At 41.2% G+C, this 24,123-nt stretch overlaps 1 protein-coding gene across 4 annotated transcripts in view; it reads right to left on the reverse strand.

Annotated features, from left to right (window-relative positions):
* PPM1H (protein phosphatase, Mg2+/Mn2+ dependent 1H) overlaps positions 1 to 24,123 on the reverse strand; it is a 253,772-nt gene that overhangs the window by 172,427 nt on the left and 57,222 nt on the right. Inside the window, exon 1 of one of the 4 annotated variants that reach the window (XM_072843065.1) lies at positions 9,831 to 9,847. The exons of the other annotated variants lie outside the window; for them this stretch is intronic. Coding sequence (XP_072699166.1) covers positions 9,831 to 9,832 — 2 coding nt within the window. The 5' untranslated portion in view covers positions 9,833 to 9,847. Of the gene's footprint in view, positions 1 to 9,830; positions 9,848 to 24,123 lie in introns of those variants that run through there. 4 annotated transcript variants of the gene reach the window in all.

Genomic DNA, 24,123 nt, shown 5'->3' on the forward strand with positions numbered 1-24,123 from the left:
GGGGGCTGGGAAAGGAGTACACAGGAGGCTTGTTCCCAGTGCTGGGAGTGGCTGTAATACAGAGAAGGGAATTCTGATTGTTTACTACATCAAAGGTGAATTATCACCTGGGGCAAGTATCCTCCTATCAAACGTAATATACCTACCAATAGATACACAATATACATTGTCCATATTCCACATTATTAACTACAAGATACTTATTAAGAAAAAAGACTAATGTAACACTAATTAGTACTTTATAATTTAATTGTACATAATTTCTTTTGAACCTCCCAATGATAGATAGGAGAGGTATTATTTGTCCCATTTTATAAAAATTGAATCCAGAAAGCTGACTAGCCCAGGTTCAAACAGTCCCAAGTGGTAAAGCCAGACTCAGATCCCCATCAGATTCCAAGGTCTAAATCTGCAACACTCTACAATGTAGGGAAAGGCAGCTGATAAATTCACAGATTCCGAGGGAAAACATGGGCTCCACTAGTATCACAGAAGCCAAGGAGGGGAAAGTTTAAAAAAGAAAAGTGTCAGATGCCAGGAATAGTTCAAGTATCTGGTAATTAAGAAGTTATTAGTGGCCACAGTAAGAATCCAAAGTACTAAAATATTCCCCACCCCCAGACACAATTTTAGGATGATAAAATGCACAAAGATTGAATGTACTAGTTTGCAGAGAAGTATTTCACTTGTCTGCATGTTTTTATAAATAAGTGCGGAAAAAAGCCTTATAGTAGCATCCACCTGTCCATCAACAGACTTTAGCTGTAATCCAAAGGTGACACAGTTAAACAACTGCTAAGAAGCCCCTTACAAGTTCCTAAAAACATATAGCAATTTAGAGGGTCACTGAACAATAACTGACACCTTTTTAATTAGCTCCAAACTCCAACACTATATAATACTTCAAAAATCTAATGTGCTTTTGTAGTCAATGATTCAGTGATAATTTACAATATTAAACTTTCATATTATTCTTTTTAAATTCAGAAAGCTTCTGGTAAGCAGCTTGTTTATCATTTCACAAACAGAAGTTTTTGCTCTTTTTAAAAAAATCTCACTACTGTGATCTCCAGGATAATAGTAAATGGAAGAAAGCAATATTATACAGTCTTTCTCTTAAGAGAAAACAAGAACACACACACAAAAACATTGAAAGAATAAACTAGAAACTAATAAAACCCGATACCTATAAGGGTTATGTGTGGAAGGAAGGGGTGAAGAAAGGAATGCAACTGAGACTCTTCTAAGTGTGTATACCTTTCTAAAAAAAAACTTTTGAAAAAAAAAAACTTTTGACTTTTGAAAATTAAATCAAAAATGAAAAAAATGCAAACCCTATAGCTGAAAACAAACTCAAACAGTATATTAAATTGGTAATCTAATCACACAGGTTATTGCAAGTGACTTCTGAACAACTGTGGGATATAATCTAAAGAGAAAAATACTGCAGAAAAATCTTAAAATTTGTTCAGCAGAAATACGGGTATTAAAAATTTGAAACTATGTTACATGTGTTATTAGGATCTAGGAAGCATCAATGTTATCAAGTCCTAAGATTTGTAATGGAAGGCAATACATATGAGAAAAACCTTATAACATTATATTGAAATTGGAAATATCAATAGGAATTCAATTGCTGAAAAACAGATTTCATAACTCTGTCCCCTCAAAGGGCCCGGAAGCAACGACACCACCGGAGTAGGAGTATTCCAAGCACCATTCCACAGTGAAAGATAACAGGCCTCCTTGGGAAAGTGGCTGGTTCCCAGTAAGACACAGTGAAAGCCCTAGGTTGAGCCAGAAAGTAAAGAAGCACTCAAAGATAATAGGCATTTCAGAAGGACACAGGAGCGGAGAAAATTTGAGCATCAAAAATAAACAAATTTTTATATAGAGGAAACCAAATCCTTAAATCCATAGTGATAAAAGAATTTAAAAAAACCTAACTCACTACCACTGGGAGTGACTGCCATGCTGGCTACTTATTCTGAAAACTGATTATAAATCAAGGGAACACATTAAATGATGATCCTGTGTGTGTGTGTACATGAAAGAATAGTAGTTCATCTCCAGTTATTAAAGAAGAATCCTCTCTACAGAAAAAAGCTATACAGTACATAATTAGAAAACAGTCATTTGACAATCCCCAATGAAATATTTGGTTTGGGCAAAGATCACAAACCTATGCTAAACCCTTAGGTGAAAGATAATTAGCAAAAGGATGTGCACATGGCGCCTAAGTATCACTTCACATACTATATGATAATTTTCCATCACCCACAGGTCAAGGTTAGTAGTTCTGGAGGGCAACTACAGCTGCTTCAGATGGAAATCTCTGTTCCCAAGGCTCTGCCTGTGGGGAAGACTCACTGGTAAAGGGATCATCTTCATCTTCTCTCCCACATAAATGCAGGGAAAAGAGAGGCTACTGCTTCTACCGTCTGTCTAACCTAAAGGGGGGTGGGGGGGAGGTTCCAGAATCAAGTGTACTGAGAAACTTAGTTGGGGGAGTGGAAGGTGGGTAGGAGGAGTAAGAACAAAATTCAGAGTATTTACAGAAATGGACAGGCTGCATGTCATTCAAATTTAGTTTGGAATAGTCATTTGGTCTAAGACGGCTTTTAATAAAAGCTGAGCAACAAAAATGAACAAGTCAGCAACAAAAATTTCATTTTGTTTGCTCATATATAGAGGTAAAACTGATGTAAAAAATTTTCAAAGAGTTTATTCATCAGTCTTCTAGAACACTTAGTGCTCATGACATCATGTGCCTTCCTTAATGCCCATCACCCCCTCCTTCCAGCAACCCTCAGTTTGTTTCCTAGAGTTAAGAGACTCATGGTTTTTCTCCCTCTCTGATTTAATCTTATTTTATTTTTCCCTCCCTTTCCCTATGTTCATCTGTTTCTTATATTCCATTGTGAGTGAAATCATCTGATATTTGTCTCTGACTTATTCCCTTAGCATAATACCCACTAATTCCATCCAGGCTGTTGCAAATGTTAAGATTCCTTTTTTTTTGAGGGCTGAATAATATTCCATTGTATATATACTACATCTTCTTTAACCATTCAACTGAATGGTTGATGGACATCTAGGCTCTTTCCATAGTTTGTCTATTATGGAATAACTGCTATAAACATTGGTGTGCACTTGATTCTGGAACCTTCCCCCCACCCCCCTTTTGAATCACTGTGTTTCTATCCTTTGGATAAACACCAAGTACTGCAATTGCTGGGTCACAGGGTAGCTCTATTTTTAACTTTTGGAGGATCCTCCATTCTGTTTTCCAGAGTGGCTGCCCCAGTTTGCATTCCCACCAACAGTGTTAGAGGGTTCCCCTTTCTCTGCATCCTCGGCTAAAACTGATTTTTGTATACTGAAAGAAACCAGGTATTTATAACTCAATTTGGGTGGTGGGGTGGGGGAAGCTGAGCCACGTAATGCTTAGTGTAATATGTGGCAAGTACACATAGTGCAGGAGAAGTAACAGACTTCTGGAAAAACTGGACAGTTCAAGCAACTCTTACCCTACTGAATGGCCACACCCCTTCCATCTGCCCAGAGTATTAAATTCTAGTATGCTGCAACCCGAGAATGATGTACATTCTAGAAGATCCTAAAACTCAATGCCAAAAAGCAGTGTATTCCAAACTTTGATCATTCTCCACAAGCTTTACAATTTTTGTCTTATCCAGATACCACTTTTAATACATAAAGCAGAAGTGGGGAGAGGGATGACCTTGGACAAGTTACTTACAGCTTCTCCACCTAAAAAGGAGGATAATTTAGGACTTCACCTCAGTATTATGAAAATTAAATGAGTTCTATAACCACCTGTGAAAGCCTGGCACACTGTATTATAGAAACATTATGATGATGCACTATTTTTTTTTAAAGATTTTTGAGAGAGAGAGAGAGAGAGAGAAGAGAGGGAGAACACCCATGTGCTCCATGGGTGGAGAAATAGGTGGAAGCAGCCTCCCTGCTCAGCAGGGAGCATGATTTGGGGCTTGATCCCATGACCCTGGGACCATGACCTGAGCTGAACACAGAGGCTTAACTGACCAAGCCACCCAGGTGCCTCAATGATGACCCACTTATTTTTAAGGTAGACTCATTCTAAGTCAAAGTCATGAAATCCCCAGTATCATGTGGAAGCTTATCTAAGAGGCAATGAGTTGTTATGCCTCCTAAATTCTTTTATATCCATCCGAAATAGGTAAAAGTTGCTCTTCTGGAAGGCCGGATGAGGTAAATGCAGTATGCATTTACAACTTTAAAAGTATGTCTATTTTGGGAGGATAGACCAAAATCTTATAAGGGTAAGGGACAATTCCTCGGATCCTGACCCTCATCACAGTGCAGGCTCTGCATAAGCTTCAGAGATTAGGCATCTGCTGAACAAATAAGAGATTCATCTAAACCAGTCACTGTCCAGAGTCCAAGGTAGAAGAAAGGTCAACAAAAGTCATCGTGTTAGGATGCTCCTGAAAAGTTTCCCCACAAGGTGAAGAACACATCAATTCAGATCATGAGTAGATTAAGTAGGCCTCAACTTAGAGTGGCCAGCTGTCCTGGCTTTTTAGCACTCAAATATTACCTCCTCAATGCCTGTAAACCAGGATGGCTGGTCATGTTCCCCAAAGTCCATTGCTCTTCATGTAAAATCCTGGTACCGTAACAGAGACTTGTGATTTTTTTTTTTTTGAGTTGGAAATTGGCAAAGATATTAAAATGTCCAACAAACTACTGGATCTGAGGCTGGGGAAGGGAGAAATTACAAAAACGATACCTTAGAGATCCAGATGATCCAGTCGGGATCATCCCTGAGGTAATGGGCAGAAATGGGTTGTCATGGCACAAAGTCTAAGAATCAGGTCAGACTTTGAACATTGTGGTGGCAAAAGTGCAAGGGTTTTAAGTAGCAGGGGGAAAAGATGATGACTTATTAAGACCCAGCATTCAAAAGGACAGTAGTTTACATTGTAGCCAATCCTTGGATCCCTGGGGTTTCAAAGCTGTAAGAATCCAACCTTCCAGATATAGTTTGGAAGTTAAAAGACTTTTCCATGGGAAGTATCTAAGCTATTTTACCTCTGAGCCTCTGAGGGACTGTCAAATAAAAGTTAATAACTGCACTGTACTTTCTTTGCATGTCCTAGCCATTTGTAATTGGATTGTAGACACTGAATTTTACCTTGCGGGGCACTGGATATTCTTCTGTACCTACAGATATTCTTGGGCATTGTTACTTGTTAAAGTTCTGATCCTTTTGAGTTTTCATTTTAAGATGTGTTAGGCTAGACTAGATGGTGTTTAATCCAGGGCTAAGTATTCCTCTATTGAAATCAAGACCCTATCTCATGCCCCAGGGAGGGGGAGGTTCTCCAGTCTGGCTGATGGGAACAGGCTCTATTCTTGGCTCTGAGTGAGCACTAGACACTGTGGCTCTAACCCTTTCAAATGGCTTCTTCTCCAGACTCCGCTAGTTTCCTCACACGAGTTAAGTTGGTCAGAACTCTGGAATACTTGACAAGGACTCCCCACAGATACCTGGAACACTCTCTTTATGCAGCTATCTCCTCTTCAGTGTGCTCTTCTGTGAAATCGAGCCTCCTTGGTCTTCTCAACCTCTCTGCAGCTCTTCAACTCAGGGAGATTATTTGATTCCACCAGGGTTCCCCCTCTCTCAAAGTTGAGACAATTGTAGGGCTCACTTCATTTGCTTTCCATCTCTCAAGTAATTGGAAACTTTGGTTGCCTGATGCCCAGTATTCCTAAAGCTACTGTTTCATAGATTTGGTTTGTCTTTCGTTGGTATGTCTCAGGGAGTAGGGCAAACCCAATCCTTGTTACCCCATCTTGCTTGGATGCAGGAATGTCCCAGAATCCCTTTTCAAGAGGGGGGGGCTTTGCCGATTTTTAAATGAACTGATACCAAATAGGATCTGGCATTGTATCTGGCACTGCACCCAATATTATACTTTAGAAAGTATACTAATACCTTTATCAAGTAATGGCCTGGACATCCCAAGAGCTGAAGAGATCCTAGAATTTTATAGGTTATTATATGCATGGTTATTTTATAATAATCTATTTTGCCTCCACAGCTAGGCTAAGATATTAAATGACTTAAGAATTACGTTGTGTTTTCTTAAACTGGCTACACATAAATCTGATGTGTCTATGTGATCATTAGAGCAATTTATGATACTACCCCCCCTCGAACACGTGGGGTAGTCTTCTAGAACCATATAATCCCTTCTGCCTCCACCTCCAATGAAGATATGAGTTGTGTGCGGTTGTACATATGCATGCATAGGACAAGAGGAGGGGTAACAGGGTTAGAGAAGGGGAGGAAGTGTCTTATTTACTACAGCACCTCTAGCACCTACCAAAAGGTTTGGTGCAAAGACAGCACACAAACGCTTAACATATACAGGAAAGAAGGAGTGCTACTGCTTTCAAAAACTAAATATATACAATACAAACTCCTTTTAGTGGTCACAAGGCATCTTGGCTGCAATGCGTAATCTCCTCTTGGTTCAATTAAGAGCAAACGTGAGAAGAGCAGTGGTTGGTGTTGAGTGGAAGCATGCATTCAGATACGAACAGTAAGACGCAATGCAATAGATGTTTTGTGTAAGGTTCAGAGGGGTGATGGGGGAAAGTATAGCATCTGGTTGACTGGTTTTAGCAGGTTGGCCAAATGATCCTATTTGTCTTTAAAAATTATTATACTTATTCTATAGTAAGACTATAAATCATCACAGAGAGATAAAATCTGTTCATAAAAAGAACCTCGCAGCCTTTTCCAAGTGACTCCAAAATTTAAGACCCTCTTGAAACCTTTATCATGATGCCCCAATGGCACAGCTACCGCCATTTTGGGGTCTGAGCAGAATGTTCATGGCCTGTGAAGCTTTTATTAAAGTCCCTCATGCTAAAGTCCAAACTCATTTTGTGTTGCTGCCAATTTGAAGTTCCTCCTCAACCGCTACTTGCTCCCTATACTTTTGCCCATGACCCCTCTGAACCTTATACAAAACATTTATTACGTTGTGCATGTTATATCTTACTGTTCTTCCCTGAATGCATGCTTAGATCCTGAGGGTTTCACCAGGGCAGGCATGTACCCAGTAAGGCACTTTGCATAAAGTGTTAACAATGACTATTCAATGTATACACCCTCATCCATTTGCCAGGGCTGCTTTTCTGGCTGCAATCTGACCTTTCTTTAAAATAAGCCCGGTACACATTTGCTATACGTCCCCAAATGAACCATTACCATCATGGAAGAGAATTCTATCCACCTTCTGAATTAATTATTAAAATAAAAAAGTACAATGAGCAGTCAATCCCTAAGTTCCCACATTTGAGAAGTTTTTACTCTTCCAAAATTATGTCATATGTTCAGGCATCACAGATAGAAACAGTTCTGTGACTGTCCTCCCTTTGCAAGGATGAAGCACATATCCTAATGGATAGATTTACCTATGTTTATCAGTAGCCTTTGTAGAATATTTTATACCACATTCACCAGGGCACCGTTTTTATTCAACAGAATTTGCGTTACATCAAATATTTTATGGTAATAAAAGTGATGTTAGAGTGAAGAGAAACTGTTTCATATGTAAAACCACAGTATATTTGTCATGACATTAGGGATGTTTTTTTAAGTGATGTGCCATTTATTGGGTAACCACGAGAGGTAACAATTCTCTAAAGTAGTGTTTCTCAATCTTTTCACAAGTGCTGCTCTAAGGGAAAAACTAAATTTAAATTCTTCCTAAGAAGAGAAACTACATACTAAGGAAAAAGATTTTTCAGGAAGACTTGCGCTTTGGAGGGTCACAAGCCACTGTAACAACAAAAACTTTTTTGTCCCTCGAGAATCCGTTTTTGCAATCTTTAATAAGGGTTTTACCACCCCCACTGAGACATAAAAGAATACCTGGTATGTTTTAATACTAAAAAGCTCAGCGTTTTGGCAATAGGAACACTTGGTAATCAAGTCCACTTCACATGCTCCATGTAATAAATAAAAGGGTCATAATGATAGAATCCCTGAGCATTTTCAGTGCTCTCCAACTTTCTTCAGGGCAGACTCAAAACCACTTTAAAAACCATTTTCCCAGTTCTTGTTCAATTAGTCCCAGAGAAGCTCTCTGTGGAATCAATGGCTACTTTCCATTGATTTTTTTCGACTCTTTCAGGGGCTGCCAGAGACCACCTATTATAATTACATTCTCAAGGTATCTTTCTACCCTATTAGAGCGACAAGAGCCTAAAGAGTAAGGACTCGGTATTATTCATCTCTGTGCTATCCTTAAGGTGCAGCCCAGAGACTGGCACACGTGCACAAACAAATCTATCTTGTGGTTATTAGAGGCACCAACGGTGACTGGTAGGCCCATCCCTGGAGTTTCTTGCACAGTTGGCAAACTTGTGCTCATTTATCAGCCCCAGCACGTATAAGTGTCAAGAGGAAAACCTTTCTTTTTTTTCTAATTGTTTTCAGTAACTGACTATACAATATACCTTATTAAAGTTTGCTTTTTAGCAGCCGCTGGTGGATAAGCAATCTCGCCGGTGGCCCACTCCCCTCTGGTTTCCAGCCAGGTCCACCAAGATTTAAAAGCTACCCCCTAGGGGTGGCCTGGGGGGCTCGGTCACTCTTGATTTCAGCTAGGGACACTGGGGGGGGGGGGTCCATCCTCAGCAGGGAGTCCGCTGGAGGTTCTATTTCTCCTCTCCCTCTGCCCACCCCTCAATCAGTTAGTCAATCAATCAAATTTTTTAAAACTGCTTTATAGTCTTATTGGGCTCTGTATCTATTACTCATTTGAAAGGAAAAGTGAAATGCTGTTAATCTAAATCTTCTAAGGTCTTGAACAAGTAAGGGGAGAAAGGTAAATATTACCATATACTTCAATCTTGTGGACAGTTTTATTGCCTAGCAATAACACCTTTATAATTTAACTACTTATAATTCAAAGCTTTGAGAAGAACTTTAAATATTCTTCATGCTCTGCCAGATAGAGAAGATGAGCAGGATAGGAATAAAAAAACCCCCAAAACTTTAAAATAGCATTTCAAGGAGAATATAACTTAAAAGCCAGCTTAAAGATTTCATGTCACACAAAGGTACCGTATTTGCTATTTACCCTCAAATTACATACAAACGCAAATTATTTAAAATTCTATAAATCCCAAAGATGAGTTAGTAGCAACATGCTGGTAATTTTCATAGTTGGAAATATATCCCTGGAAGAGATACTGAAGGTTTCTCTGAAGGAAGTGATTTAATTAGAAAACAGGCTTCCCCAAAGCATGTGATCTTCAATTCCAGTTCCTCATTAACATTCATCTAGAAAACTCGGGTGTGTGTGTGTGTGTGTCGGGGGGGCGGGTCATGCAGCGAGATGGGAGTCTATCTATAAAAAGCAAGGTCAGATCTCTGAATACATACAGGTCACAGTTTTATCACTAGCTATGAAATCAGTCATTTGTTCAAATTTCTGTCCTCCTCCCTCCTCCACAGGTAGACCAAGACACTCAAACTTCTATTTAAAAAGAACCATAAATAAATAAATAAATAAATAAATAAATAAATAAATAAATAAATAAATAAATAAATAAATAAATTAAAAAAAAAAAAAAAAAAAAAACACCCTGCCGTGACTTGCATTTTAAACAGCAGGATACGTTATCTTTAATAACAGCACGGGTCACATTTTGGAGGAAGTTAACTGAGCAAATGGCAGAAAGATGGTTCTTTCACAACTGTAGCCAGCAATCAGAACTCTCAGTAGCTTCTCACTCACATCGGTTGGCCAAGGGCTGGCCTCACTCCTCTTCCAAATGCGAACCGCTGTCTTGTGGAACAACCCCATATGAAAAGCCATCAGCACTCTGCACTCAAAAATCTGAAGTCAGCAAGCGGATTACCTGAATGAAGAGGAACAAAGCTATTGCCCAACACCCAGCCTGGGCACTGGGCCCTTCAAATCCCAGAAGACAAAGTCTGCCTTGGTTGTTGCTGTCGGGCCTCGAGCTAGGATTTCCTCAGTAGGGTTCTCTGAGTCTTAAATGATGTTAAAAAATCAGCAGCACAGATTTTTAAAGGCATAAAGCCCATGCTAACAGATCTTCAGGGACACAAGAGGCTGCATGGGAGGGTGCAGGTGGTCCTCTGCCCAGGTGGGGCGGGAGCGGTGAAAGGAACCAACAACCGAGATTTTTGGAAGTATTCCTTACAAGGCTAAAAACCTGGATAAAGATTATTTGGGGGGTTGGGGGGAAAGGAATGGGAAACAGAACAGGTACACAGGTCGATGTCACTTCACCTGACGATCGTGGAAAATCAGAGCTGGGACTTTGGAGACGATTTGGGTGAACGTTTTCAGCTTTCAGCAGGTGAAGAGGCATTAGTACAAAAAATGGTCCAAGCTGTCCAAGGTCACGAGGCAATAACCCCGATTATCAAGTCCTGGATCCTGGCCTAGCGCTGTTCCTGGGCCTGGCGGGCACGGGCAACAGCCTCCCACCGCTCCTGCCCCACCTAAGGGTCACAGCAGAACCACAGCCTCCGCCTCCCAAAGGGCCACTCCCCGCATCCGACCCACAGTGCCCTGACCTGCTGCGGGTGTGGACACGGGGTGGGCTAACGGGCTGGACCGCCTCTTCTGGGTAGTTAGTGCTTGGTCATTTACCAGCACCTTCCACGTCTGTCCCCGTGGCCAGCACTCCTACATCCTGGGGGCTGTGACCCCTCCATCTCTCCAGATAAGAAAACCCCCTCCCGGGTCTACCTACTGCAACAACAACAAGCATGAAGCAAGCGGCGTGGAAACTTCCTGACATGTTTGCAGAAAACAGCATCAAGGTAAAAATCCAAACCAGACCGGGTTAAGAGCCCACCGGGTCCCCTTACTAGCAAAACAAAGCCAGGAGCCTCATTTCTCTCCTCTGTGAGCTGGGACTACAGTGACCACCGTCCCTCCAAGCATCCAAGAGGATTGGGGGTGGGGAGGACCTTGACAGGTGCCTGGGGAGGCAGCCGTCTCCCACTCGATGCCCACTGGCATCATGAGGCGCTGAAATAAAACACTCCAACAAATGACAGGTTTCAAGCCACGGACCCTGTAACTGGACAATCTCACTCTCCTCTTAGGCTACAAAACCTTCAGACGGGGACTTGACAACAGCTGCCACTGGCATTTGTTCCTTCCTCGTCTCTAGTTCTTAAATTGTTTCTTGCTGTATAGACTCTGTGACAACTTTGTCTGCAAGTCGTCTTCTTTCTCTCCTGCGCGTTACACACCTCGTGCATTACAACACCTAACTTCTGCTTCACTCCCAGGAGTCGCTTCTTTAGTTCCCGAAGAGAAACCATATATGGTTGTGCAGAAACAAGTGGATGAGGAAGTGAACCCTCACTGCTGAGACTTCATGGAAGGAAGGTCTCAATGACCGTAGAGCCTCGGCCCAAATGCCTCCTGGCAAGAACGTTCTATCTGGGGTTCCGGTGATGCGTGCAGCAAAGGGGACAGCATGAGCATAGCCTGAACCCAGCTCCAGCTGATTATGGGAATATGGCTCAGTACTGTCAAGTCACCTGGTGTTTGAATAGAAGCCAAGACTCTATATTGTGGAAAATTTCTACATTTGAAAACACTGTGGGGGCCAAATAGAACTCACTTACGAGAAAGCTTGGTTCATGGGTCACCTACGTCTTCATTTGTTGCCTTACCCAACTGCAGAGGAACCCTGCTCTGGAGCTTACCTGGAAACGTAAGAGCACAGAGATCATGAAAGCCCTAGAGAGCAAGCGCACTACTAGCTAAGAAGGATGAAATCTTAGAATCCCTGGCAATAAGGCAGATCAAGAGATCAGAGCTAGGATGCAAGATGCCTGCAGTCATAAATGCTGCTCCCAGGAAAGTCAGGGACTCCAGGGACTCCTCTGGTCTGAGAAGACCTTCCTGAGAGGTTTTTGTGCAAAAGCACAGATATACAGGCTTCTGACTGTATATGAATGCACTGACTCTAAATAAGCTTGAACGTCTGACAGTAGTGAATTCCCGTGAATACTTCTGAACCTTATACTTCAAGGCTTTCAGAAACATGAATGATATATGATCTTCAGGTCTCTTTCAAAGACTGCTTTCGATGCAACAACTCATGCCTCTTAAAACATCATTTATGTAAGGGCAAAAGTGAAAAGAACTTACAATAAAAAGAAATGTAAAAAAAAACCTTGGCGAGCTTGATGTACAGACAGTTACCTTTCCTGATGAAGTCAATCTGGTGGTAGTAAAAGAAAAATCAGTCACTTCAATATTTTCTTTAGAAATGTCTGACTCACGGAATAGTCAACTTTAAAAAGTTTGCTAAGAAAACCCGTTAGTCAGAGATGTCATTTTCTCCTATATAAAAGGTGGAAGTACAGTAAAGCACCAATTCATCTGTTGTTGTTTAACACGTTTCAATCTTTTTAAAGTGCTTTAGTGAAAATTTAATCATTTTCTTAATAAAGAAATTTTGTTCTCCAAGATAGAATAGTATCATACGGGGGGAATCCCTGGGTGGCTCCAGCGATTTAGCACCTGCCTTGGGCCCAGGGCATGATCCTGGAGTCCTGGGATCGAGTCCCACGTCGGGCTCCCTGCATGGGGAGTGCTTCTCCCTCTGCCTGTGTTTCTGCCCCTCTCTCTCTCTCTCTCTCTGTCTTTCATGAATAAATAAAATCTTTAAAAAAATAGTATCATACAACCCTAAGAATTACTCGAAGGCTTAAATCCACTGGAATTCTAATATACAAAATGAATTCTACCTACAGAGCTGTCTAAATGAAAATAATTACAACTCCAACCACTCTGTTACTCATATATGTGGGCTTTAGAAACCAAATATTCCTCTTCAGAGATAATCATCTAAACTGTGAGGGGTGGGGGTTCTGGCTCTATGGCTAAGTTGCTTATTCAATTCATTCCTTTTCTCAGAGGGGCATCTGAGTGGCTCAGTCAGTTAAGCATCTGCCTTCGGCTCAGGTCATGATCTGAGGGTCTTGGGATCGAACCCCGAGTGGGGCTCTCTGCTCAGTGGAGAGCCTGCTTCTCTCTCTGCCCCTTACCCCACTCCTGCTTATTCTCTCTTTCTGCCTCAAATAAATACAATCTTAAAAAGAAAAAAGAAGTGCCATTGCCATTTTCAACAAACTGAAATTTGGAAAGTTTTACATTTGTTTAGTAAAAAATTAATATGGCACTGGAGGATTGCTGTTACTGTTGCTTTAAGCCATGGCTTTAATCAAAGTGAACAAAAAGGAAGAGCTGAGAATGGAGATTTGGGGAAAGAAGCAGAATTAATGTTAAAGTTGGAAAAAGGTTTAACAATACTCTCTGCTTTGACAGACATAAGAAACAGAGCCCTAGAAGACAACATAGGTCATTGCCAAACAGCAGAATTCAGGGATCCTAAACTCTTCCCCAAAGCTTTCTCCCCTATTGAGGCTCCTAATAAAAATGGACAGAACAGACGCACCTGGCTGGCTCAGTAAGCATGTGGCTCAATCTTGGAGTGTAGAGATTACTTACTTAATAAAACTTCTTTAAAAAAAATTGACAATACACCTAATTTTGGAACACAAGGATCTTTTCTTGCTCCATTCATACACAATGTTATAATCACATTTTCCTTTCCACTTACACTCCCCTTCAGCACTGACTTAGTTTGGAGTAGTAGCTCTATTGCAGGGGACGTTTGGCAATGTCTGGAGATATTCTGGTGTAGCAACCAAGCAAGGGAGATTCTCCTGGCATCTAAAGGGTAAAGGTCTGAGATGCTATTGAACATCCTACAATGCACAGGGCAACTCTCTAGAAAAAAAAAGAATTATCCCACCCAAAATGTGAAAAGTGCCAAGGTTCAGAAACCCTGGCCCACAGGCAATAAAAGAAGTGGGCATTTCTTCTACAGAACAAGTCTGCATCGAGAAAGTTGAATATGAAGAAAAAAAGTAAGTTGGATATGGTGTTATTGTTCAAAACTGGTACAGGACTTGTAAGATACGTACCGATATTGATAAAAGAAAAACAAAAAAGAGTATCTATGTATACACACACATACATGAATAAAATAGACATTTCACTTGAAGAAATAAGATAATACAAACCCAGAGTGGCTGCTTGCTTTGCTAACATTCTCACATACACAACTAGGATTTGCCATAAATATTGATGGTTTTGTCTGGTTGTATAAGCTACTCAGAACTTGTCCAATGATATTTAGAATCATTCTTGTCAGTTTCGATTAACCAATTTATTTTTATTTTGCAACAAGAGATACTTAAAATTACATGAAAAAAAATTCTTATTGAAATTCATGTAGGAAAAATTAATTGTGCAAATTTAAGGCTCTCTTTAAGCCCTGAACTCTTCCTTGCCTATTAAGAAAAAAATTCTTAAAGTAACCCTTTCTACAACTGGAATCATCACATCACAGTGGAACACATTTCTATACGCTCCTGCAATTTGGGTAAAATAACCATGCTGTACTGAGAAGGATGCTTTGAATGTGCACTCAGGGAAGTTAAGCCTATAAGGCACAAATGGGAGTAAGCTGTCCCCCCAACCTACTACATGAGTCTTAGAAATAATTTCTCGGTCTAAGAAGCCTCAAAGTAATATTTTAGGTTTATTTTAAGGGCTACACTTTAAGATGATAATTTGAACACCCATAATGGGACGTGATGAGCTACCAGTAACATACAAAGTATCTGGCAACGTGAAGCTCCTATTTCAGAAAGAGGACAACTCATTATTAGTGCAGATAAACGGCCTTTTGTCAGCAGAGGGGAAGAATGTCCAGCTGAAAGGCCAAATCTTGTGGACGATTGTTTTTCCTTTTGTTCATTTTTTCCAATTAAGTTGGTCTGTCACTAGTGAGGTCTGTCAAGAAGCCATTCCTAGGGGCTCAGCCCATCTTCTCAGTTTATTTAGGAGCCCGACAAGTGCCTGGTGTGGTGTGAGCTCTTCAAAAGGACCTCATCCAATCTCATCTGCTCCCCTGAATAACCTGCCACGCCAGCGGGCTCCCTGTCACCCCGCAAGTGCCACCCTGAGACACATTTATTCAGGTAGGTCCTCTCCCTTCCCCATCCCACCTTCATGCCCTCCACTCCTCCACTGCTCTAGTCAAACCACACACCGTGTAGGGTTCAGCTTCTAGTTTTAACCTCTGCTCCAGGGGCTTCCCTCGTGGATCTCACCCTCCTTCGAATCCCTACTGCGTTCCTCTGGATTACTTACTCATTCTGGCCCGTTATTATTTGTTCCCTCTCTTCCTATTAAAGGCCTCACTTCTAATAGGCTTCTCTGTCTGGTTAAAGATAAATATAAAAAAAGCATCTTTCCAGATTCCCTATAAAGTTCAACTGAACACTCAACTTATTCTTGACCAGGAGTAACTGTTTCACAGGAGGAACAGAAGAGGATTCAGCAGAGAAGTTAGGACTATTAGGCCCCAGTTTATTTTACAAATCTCCTAAACACTTAATTCTGCACAAGACCCTATTTCAGTGTGTGTTTACAGAAGCCAAAGTCTATGGTGAATTCCAAGTGTCTCCTTCCAAAGACTCAGAATAGGGGGCGGGGGGGGGGTGTCACTGGAATACGGAACTGCTGAGAAGAAAAGTCACAAGACTCACATAAAGCTTCCTCTTACTTTCTTCTTCCTGTGTCTTTTGATCCCAGCAAGGCTCCCTGACCCTGTCCTGCTGGTTGTACCTACCCCACTGGGATGTTAATGGCCCGCCCAGTCCCTCCAGCAAGCTAGTCTGCAGTACCAGAATGTACACCACCCACCCCCACCCCTCCGCCGCCCTGCTTCCTGGCGTCCACACTCAACATCTCTGAGGATTTTTTAATTTGTTCACGAATTGCTCAACATCCTTACCTCTAAAAAGTGGAGCCTAATTTCCTCCCTCCTGAGCATGGCCTAGACTCAATGACTCTTCTAACATAGGGAATGTGGTAGAAATAATGGTCTATGAAAAAGTAGTAAAAGACATCAAGGCAGGGGTGACTGGCTGGTTCAGTCGGTAGAGCATGCAACTCTTGATCTCGGGGTCGTGCGTTCAAGCCCCATGGGGGGGGGGGGCACAGAGCTTACTTTTTAAAAAGACATTGAGGCTTCCTCCTTGCTCTTTCTTTTGGACCATTTGCTCTGGAGAAGCTAGCTGCTGCGTGTGGAGGACATGCAGCAAAGAACAGAGGTTTCCCTCTAAGGACTGGCACAAACTTGCCAAGTGTATGAGTGAGCCATCCTTGAAACAGACCCTCCAGCCCCAGGCAAACCTCCAGATTATCTTTGGTGATGGCAAATATCTACAAGGTAAACTCATGAGACTCAGCCAGAGCCACCCAGATAAGCTGTTCCCCATTCCTGACCTACAGAAACATGTCTGATTATAGATAATAGACGTTTGTTCTAGGCCACGAAGCCTAGTGGTCTGTTGCACAGCAATAAGTAACCCAGCACTCTTCTTTCCCCGTGCCATCCTTCAGGATGGAGTCCCTGGCACCCACCTCTATGAAGAAGCTCCTTTGAGGCCAGTCCAAACCAGTATTACCCTGCTCTGCTGTTCCCCCGCCCCCAAGTTTCCGCCACCCCCAACCTCAGGGCTGCACAGACCATGGGCATTCCACAAATGTTTTTTCAAGAAATACCTCCTGTTCCAGCCTTGCCTGTGGCTCATTCACAGCCCAGAAAAATGCACCAGAAGAGCAGAGTTGATCCTGAACTGCTCACACAACTTAATGCAGAGCATGATAATTTGTTCTGTGCCTCTTGATTACGAAGGGTTGATTATTAATACAGGCTCTGAATGCTTTGGAGCATTCAGTCTGGCTTAGACTCTTCATCTGTCTGTGCTAATTTAATGCTAAATCCTAACTCTGATGCCTTTATCTCCACAGTGCTCACATCTGATAATCAGTCATTTACCACACATTAGCAGTGGTGAAAATTCTATTTTACACCAGATCAAGGAGCCTTCAAACTTTTTATCCTTAGCTTTTCCCTTGGATTGTTTGGCCCCTCTTATCTTGCTCCTGAATTTACCTTCCTGCCTCCTCCCACAGACATTATAGTGCTAAATATAACACAGGGAAACAAAACATTCTATGACATCATTATAGCTGATACAATTACTTTAAACCAGCTTCCCCTTCCGGAAAGGTCTTATGAGTAAATTCATCCAGTAACGGAAGCAAACATTCTTCTGGAATTTGCTTATGATGTCCAAAGGGCAGCATTAGAAGCAAAACACGCTACTTTTCCCTGGGCTCCAACATACTTGTGTAATGTGCCCATATTACATTCCAGGGCCATTCCAAGGGAGGGGCTGGTTCTGGTTTGGCCGTTATGGTTTTGGTTTCTCACCACTTCTAAGGAGCAATAGAACCGTGGGACTCTGGCAAGGTCAAGATTAAGCAGCATAGGTTGCCAAATAAATGATGACCCCTTATGCCCTAGTTTACCTAAACCTGCATGATACCAAGGCTGGATTTTTTGCCTTAATACCAAGAACAGCTCAATCAAATTTCTTTTCTTTTTTTTTTTTTATTAAGATTTTATTTATTTCATTCATGAGAGACAAAGAGGCAGAGAGGCAGAGGGAGAAGCAGGCTCCCTGTGAGGAGGCCGATGTGGGACTTGATCCCAGGACCCTGGGACCATGACCTGAGCTGAAGGCAGACACTCAACCACTGAGCCACCCAGGCAGCCCAATCAAATTTCTTCTAAGAGATATCTTATATGAGATCATGGACCTCTGCTCACTATACACTCCCTTAACAGAATCTAGAAATTAAGGCATTTTTGTATTATATTCCCTCTAATGATGACATAACATCTGAACTTGTAGAACATGTAGGTCCCAAGCAGGTACCTGCTTCCTGCCACTGCCATCAGTGAAGCACTTCCTGCCTTGGTGGCCATACTGACTTCTCACCACTCTGGCAGTAAAAGGGAACCCGGGCTATGTGATACAGTCCTACCTCCACTCTTACCCACTCCCTCCAAAACAAACCCATGGCTGAATTTTAAAAACCAGGTTGACAAGCACTGGACACCAACTTATTAACCACTTGTCAAACATTTACTATTTCTGTAGTAACTAATCTCAACAGATAATGAGCTTGAATTTTAACTTTTAAACAATATTCACGCTTCCATGGAAGACCTTATCATACACAGTGCACGTATTACCAGAAGATGAATACCTGGGGGTATGGGGGGTGCAAATGTGGGAAAAAGAAATCACTCCAGAAATGATGAAAAATCACAGCAGGAAATGGCTATTTCCATATGCATGAGTGCCCACGCTGGGCAAACGCTGGGCAAAGAGCTTTTTGTGCATTTTCATAAAATGCCCTGAAAGTCCAATGAGTTCCTGAGGATACCTCACTTCTCACTCATTCACCTGAAGACCATGACTAGATACCCTGAATGCCAGATAATTAGAATACAATGTAGTAAGTACAACAGCCGATGTGAAAGGTGCCATAAAAAAAAATTAGAGGTATTCTGGAAAAACTTTCCAAAGGAGGTGACTAAAGGATTTCATGATCTCATGTCCAAACTGTACACTTCTTCTCAGCTGCTACATCCTCCTTTCATGGCTTTATGCTTCATCTTGAATTCATATAATTTATCTTTATCCCTTTCTCCCACTACTTCTCTTTTCTCCAAATTTCTACTAATGTATAATTTACATACAGTAACATTCTCCCTTTGAATATTTTTGTGATTGTTAACAAACACAAATAATCATGTAACCATAACCACAGTCAAGTCACAAAACCGTTCTGTCACACCTCCCCCACCAAAACTGTCCCATGCACCCCCTTCCAGTAAGCCCTCTCCCTCGATCAGCAGAGGGCCTAGCTCATCATGGATGCTCAGTGAAGATGTGCTGAACAAATATTTCAGGGTTACTTTACCCCAGAAATTATAAAAGCATTGAGGGAGGAGAGGGAAAAACAAAACAAACTTACAAAACAAGAACCCACAATGACTACACAATGCTGTGAGATAAATGTTATCACAAAAATATAGGCAAGGTATTATGGAACGAGATGAAAGGAAATAAAACCAAGACTGGAGATACCTGGAGTTTGGGAGGGCATTCAAAGACAAAGTCAATCTTGAACAGTACTGAAAAAATTCCAAACTAATGAAAGGGAAGGAGCCTAGGTAAACTTCAGGTCTGGCCATGAGCCTACAGGATTTGGGGGACCCTGGAAGTTTTCAGTAATCAGATTTGTCACAAGCAACATAGAAGAGAGATGAGGGATAGGCTGTAGCTAAGGAGACCAGTGAGGAGGTCATTTCAGTTTGGGGTTGAGAGACTAAGGCAAGATGGTAACAGCAGCAGTGGAGAAAAAAAGAAGAATCTACAGGATGTAAACAGATGACACGTGCTGAATGGGTAAGAAGAGACGATTTCCAAGTTCCTGGCTTTGGCAGTTGGACAGTGTGGTTCTGTGAATATGGCAGGTAGGGATATGGAGGGATGACAGGTTGTTTCTTAAGCTGAGGAACACTCAGGGCCTTAATGTCAAAAGTAGGGTCTTAAAGAACATATGAGGAGAAAAAGAACATATAGAAAAGGATTTGAATAGACATTCCTCCTAAGAAGCACACAAATGGCCCATAAGCACATGAAAAAGTACCCAACATTTAATCATTAGGGAAATGCAAATCAAACCCACAACAAAATAGTACTTCACATTCGCTAAGACAGTTATTACCAATAACTAACCAACCAACCAACCAACCAACCAACAAGTGTTGGCAAGAATGTGGAACAACATACACGCTGGTGGGAATATAAAATGGTACAGTCGCTTTGGAAAACACTTTGGCAGCTCCTAAAAAAGTTAAATAGAAAAAAAAAAGTTAAATAGAGTTACCATAAGATCCTGCAGTTCTACTCCTAAGTATATGATCAAGAAAGCTGAAAATACACGTTCATGCAAAAACTTACATACAGATGCTCATGACATCATTATTCATAATAGTCAAAAAGTAGAAACAACCCAAATATCCATCAACTGATGAACAGAAAAACAAAATGTGGTATATCCATACCATAGAATATCACTTGGCCAGGGGCACCTGGGTGGGGCAGTCAGTTGAGTGTCCCACTCTTGGTTTTGGCTCCAGTGGTACCTCAGGGTCATAGGATCCAACCCTATACCGGGTCTGTGTGTAGCACAAATTCTGCTGGGATTCTCTCTCTCTCTCTCTCTAAAATAAATAAAATTTTTAAAAAGAGTCTTACTTGGCCATAAAAAGAAGTATGTACTGACACATATTACAACATGGACAAACCTTGAAAATCACATGCTGAAAGAGGTCAGATACAAAGACCATCTATTGTGTGATTCCATTTATAGAAAGTCCAGAATAGGCAAATTCATAGAGACAGCAAGTAGATTAGTGGTTGTCAGGGGCTGGGGAGTACGAGGAATCATTGTTGCCTTTTTGAGGCAATGAGAAGTCACTGAAATTAAATAATTGTGCTATTTGTACAACCTTGCAAATACAGTGAAAACCACTGAATTGTGCATTTTTTTTTAATTGTGCATTTTAAAGGGATGAATTTATGGTATGTGAGTTATATCTCAATTTAAAAAAAAACAAGAGAACTTATGGCTGACATACGGCAGACCTGTGGGCATCTGTAACTTCCACCATGGAGCACAGAATAATAACTTCCAAATTTGCAAAATCATACCAGAAGCTCTTACTAAGGTTTTAAAACTTAGATCTGTGGAAATAAATGCAGCATTTAGCTTCCTGCCAAATGTTTCTTCATAAGCTGATGTGCAGCTTTTGCAATCTCATGAGAATTTCTGAAATGAAGTATAAACATGTTAATTGGGACAACACAACCTCAATGATTTTCTGCTCTAGCCTAAGAACCCCCACATCTAAGGAGGCCGTTTTAATTCATTACGAGACAGAAGGATGACGACATCAAAAGCAATTAGGACATGGTACCACCAACACAGGTGTGCTAAGAGAAATGCCCATGGTTCCAGATGCTGCATTACAGCCTGCTCTCAACTCCCAAGTCACTAAGACACAATACCAGCTGGACAGGCAACAGGATGAGGCACCTTTTGGATTCTAAGACCTTATTTTAATATTTTATTTATTCTGAAATCAAGAATTTTATAAATGACTTAAGATTAAATATGATGGTATCTTTTTACTAAGATACTGCCACTAAATTTTTGGTATAGTTTAAAATGAATTGATATCAATGGGTAGACTACTAAAATGGTATTAGCTGCAGACACATATCCCAGCTCAATCTATCAGATATTTTTTAATGCCCTACATGATTTCTGTGTCGAAAAAAAATAATTACATTTGCATACATTTTAGTAGTCAGTCAACATGCAAAAACAGTTGAGAGTTGCTCTCTAGCTAGCAAATGTTGACCAAAATATACTGCCCTTAGACCAATCAGAAGACATGGAAAATGTTTGCCCAAAGGAGTCTACAAATCCACAAAATAGTCACTGCATTCATAAGTACCCTACACAAATGAAATTACTCAACTAAAATATACTGCCTAGAAATGTATGTACAAAGTATGTGAAAGGAGGCACTTTAAGCAGTTATTAAATTTTTCCACTATTTTGAATTTATTTTTTTTAAGATTTTATTTATTCATGAGAATACACAGAGAGGAGAGAGAGAGAGAGAGGCAGAGACACAGGCAGAGGGAGAAACAGGCTCCATGCAGGGAGCCTGACATGGGACTCGATCCCGGGTCTCCAGGATCAGGCCCTGGGCTGAAGGCAGCGCTAAATTGCTGAGCCACCCGGGCCGCCCCACAATTTTGAATTTAAACACTACTTTCGGCATATCATACCTTACACGTTTCCAAAGAATATTTACATACATTATTTCATTCGGTCTTTCCTGAGAACAAAATGATCTAAGAAATAAAAATAGTTAATATTTTTCTTGCCAATCTATTTTATAGTAAAGAAACAATGAAACAGGGTTGCAGTATGTTTCTAAAACAACAGACCTGGTTGGTGTCAGGGTTAGAACTCTATTTCAAGATGTCTCTCTCTGAATTCAGTTGTCTTTCCACTATGGCATGTGGATCCCCAGGGGAAATGGTGTGGAAATTGGGAAGACTAAGCATTAGCACCCTTCTTACGTGGCATGTGTCTGCCACAGGAGGCGTTAGCACAGATCCTGGCTGGATGTCCCCATGCAGCTCTGCACATCCCCAACCACACACATTCACACTTTCTGTGCCTGGCGTCCGCTCATTTCCCAAGCTTTTGCGTAGGCCCAGCTCCAGGTCCCTCAGATCCCATTATCCTCTGCTAGTCATTAACAAGGCAATGGCATTAAGAACAAAGGTACGCTACCATGGGTTCCCAAGAACTTAAGGCTACAAAGTGACTCATTTGATCTTTACAACATCCCCTCAATGTAGGTAGGTCAAGGTCATGATCCCCAACTTAAACCTAAGGCAACTGGGATGGAGGGAGCTTGAGAGGTTAGACAAAGCTGCTAAACGACAGAACAAGGTCTAGAATCCACTTCTTTTTATTGATTCAATGGTAGAGCACTTTCTCCTTTAAAAGATAGATGGTAAGATAGAAAATGGACATAGCGCGAATCTATTCATCTACATATTCACTCAACAAATATTTAAGTACACCGTATACATCAGGATGTGTAAAAGGTTGTGGGGCTAGAGTGGAAAACAAAAAACGTAGTCTCTAGTCCCATAAACTTCAGTTTATGAGGACACAGATTTAATAACAAATAATTACAAATTGTAATTGCTCAGAAGGAAAATAACCCAGAACTATGAGAGAAGGTAACAAAGAGTCCTAACCTGGGTAAGAATGTCAGAGAAAACTTCTCTGAGGAAGTTACATTTAAGTTGAGGTATGAAATCAGCCAGGTGAGGAAGGAGGGAGAAGAGTGGTTCTTACAGCGGCAAGCAGGCAGAGGAAAACATGTGCAAAGGCCCTGAGGCCAAGAATATCTTGGAAGATGGACCATGCGCTGGGAGACTATTCCAGAGGCAGATCATGTGCTCACTGCAGACTGTAAAGAATTTTGGTTTTTATCCAAAATGTAAGAGGCACTCACTACAGGACTATAAGGGGATGCTGTGCTCTGACTTGTGTTTTTAGAAGGTTATTTTGGCTGCCATCCAGTCTACAAAGTGAATTGGAGGGACACAAGAATAGACAGTGGGGACAGCACTTAGATCATGGCTAGATAGTGGCTGGTACAGGGTGGTGGCAACATAGATGGAGAGGAAGGACCATGAAATGAGAATGAAGACTGGTTGGGCAAACTCAAAGAACCAGGGAACTGGAGCTCTAAAAGTCCATGGGTACACCTTTAACATCTTAACCTCAAATAAATTTTAAAAGCAAGGCTAGAACCTGAAGTGAAGAGAAAGGTCAAGTTCTACTGGCTGGGGCAGCTGTCTCCAAATTACTTTGAGCCCAATATGGAAGGCACTCCTCCAACACCACTGCAATAACCTTTCTAAAATGTTACTAACACTTGGGACCTAGCTGACTCAAGACTGCTTGAGAACCATTTTTCTAAGGTCAGACTATATTCCCTATTTAGGAAAATCCAAGACCAAAACTGATAAATATTCTCATCCACACAGGCATGCTTTTGCATGTCCTTTCCTTTCAAAGAAAATTAAGGTGGCATTATGTTAAGAATAGCACAAACACATTTTTGTAGCTTTCTGAGCTTTATGTCAATTTGAGAATGAAAAATAAACTGCCTTGCCATTTTTCAGTCCCAATATCGAATTGTATAACACTTGAACAGTCACCCTTGGATTTCTGCATGATGAGCACAGAGATGAGAATATGTGGGAGTAGGGGAGGATCACAAAAGCTCACAGCCAAGTCTCAACTATTCTGATAGCTGTCTTTTGCAAAATATAAGAGTCCTATTGGTCACAGCCAAGTTTCTACAGGCACCGCCCTCAGGACAGGGGACGGTGATGCAGCACCCAAGCATTGCGAGACT

This window comes from Canis lupus, chromosome 11 (assembly GCF_048164855.1).
Source record: "Canis lupus baileyi chromosome 11, mCanLup2.hap1, whole genome shotgun sequence".
NCBI lineage: Eukaryota > Metazoa > Chordata > Mammalia > Carnivora > Canidae > Canis > Canis lupus.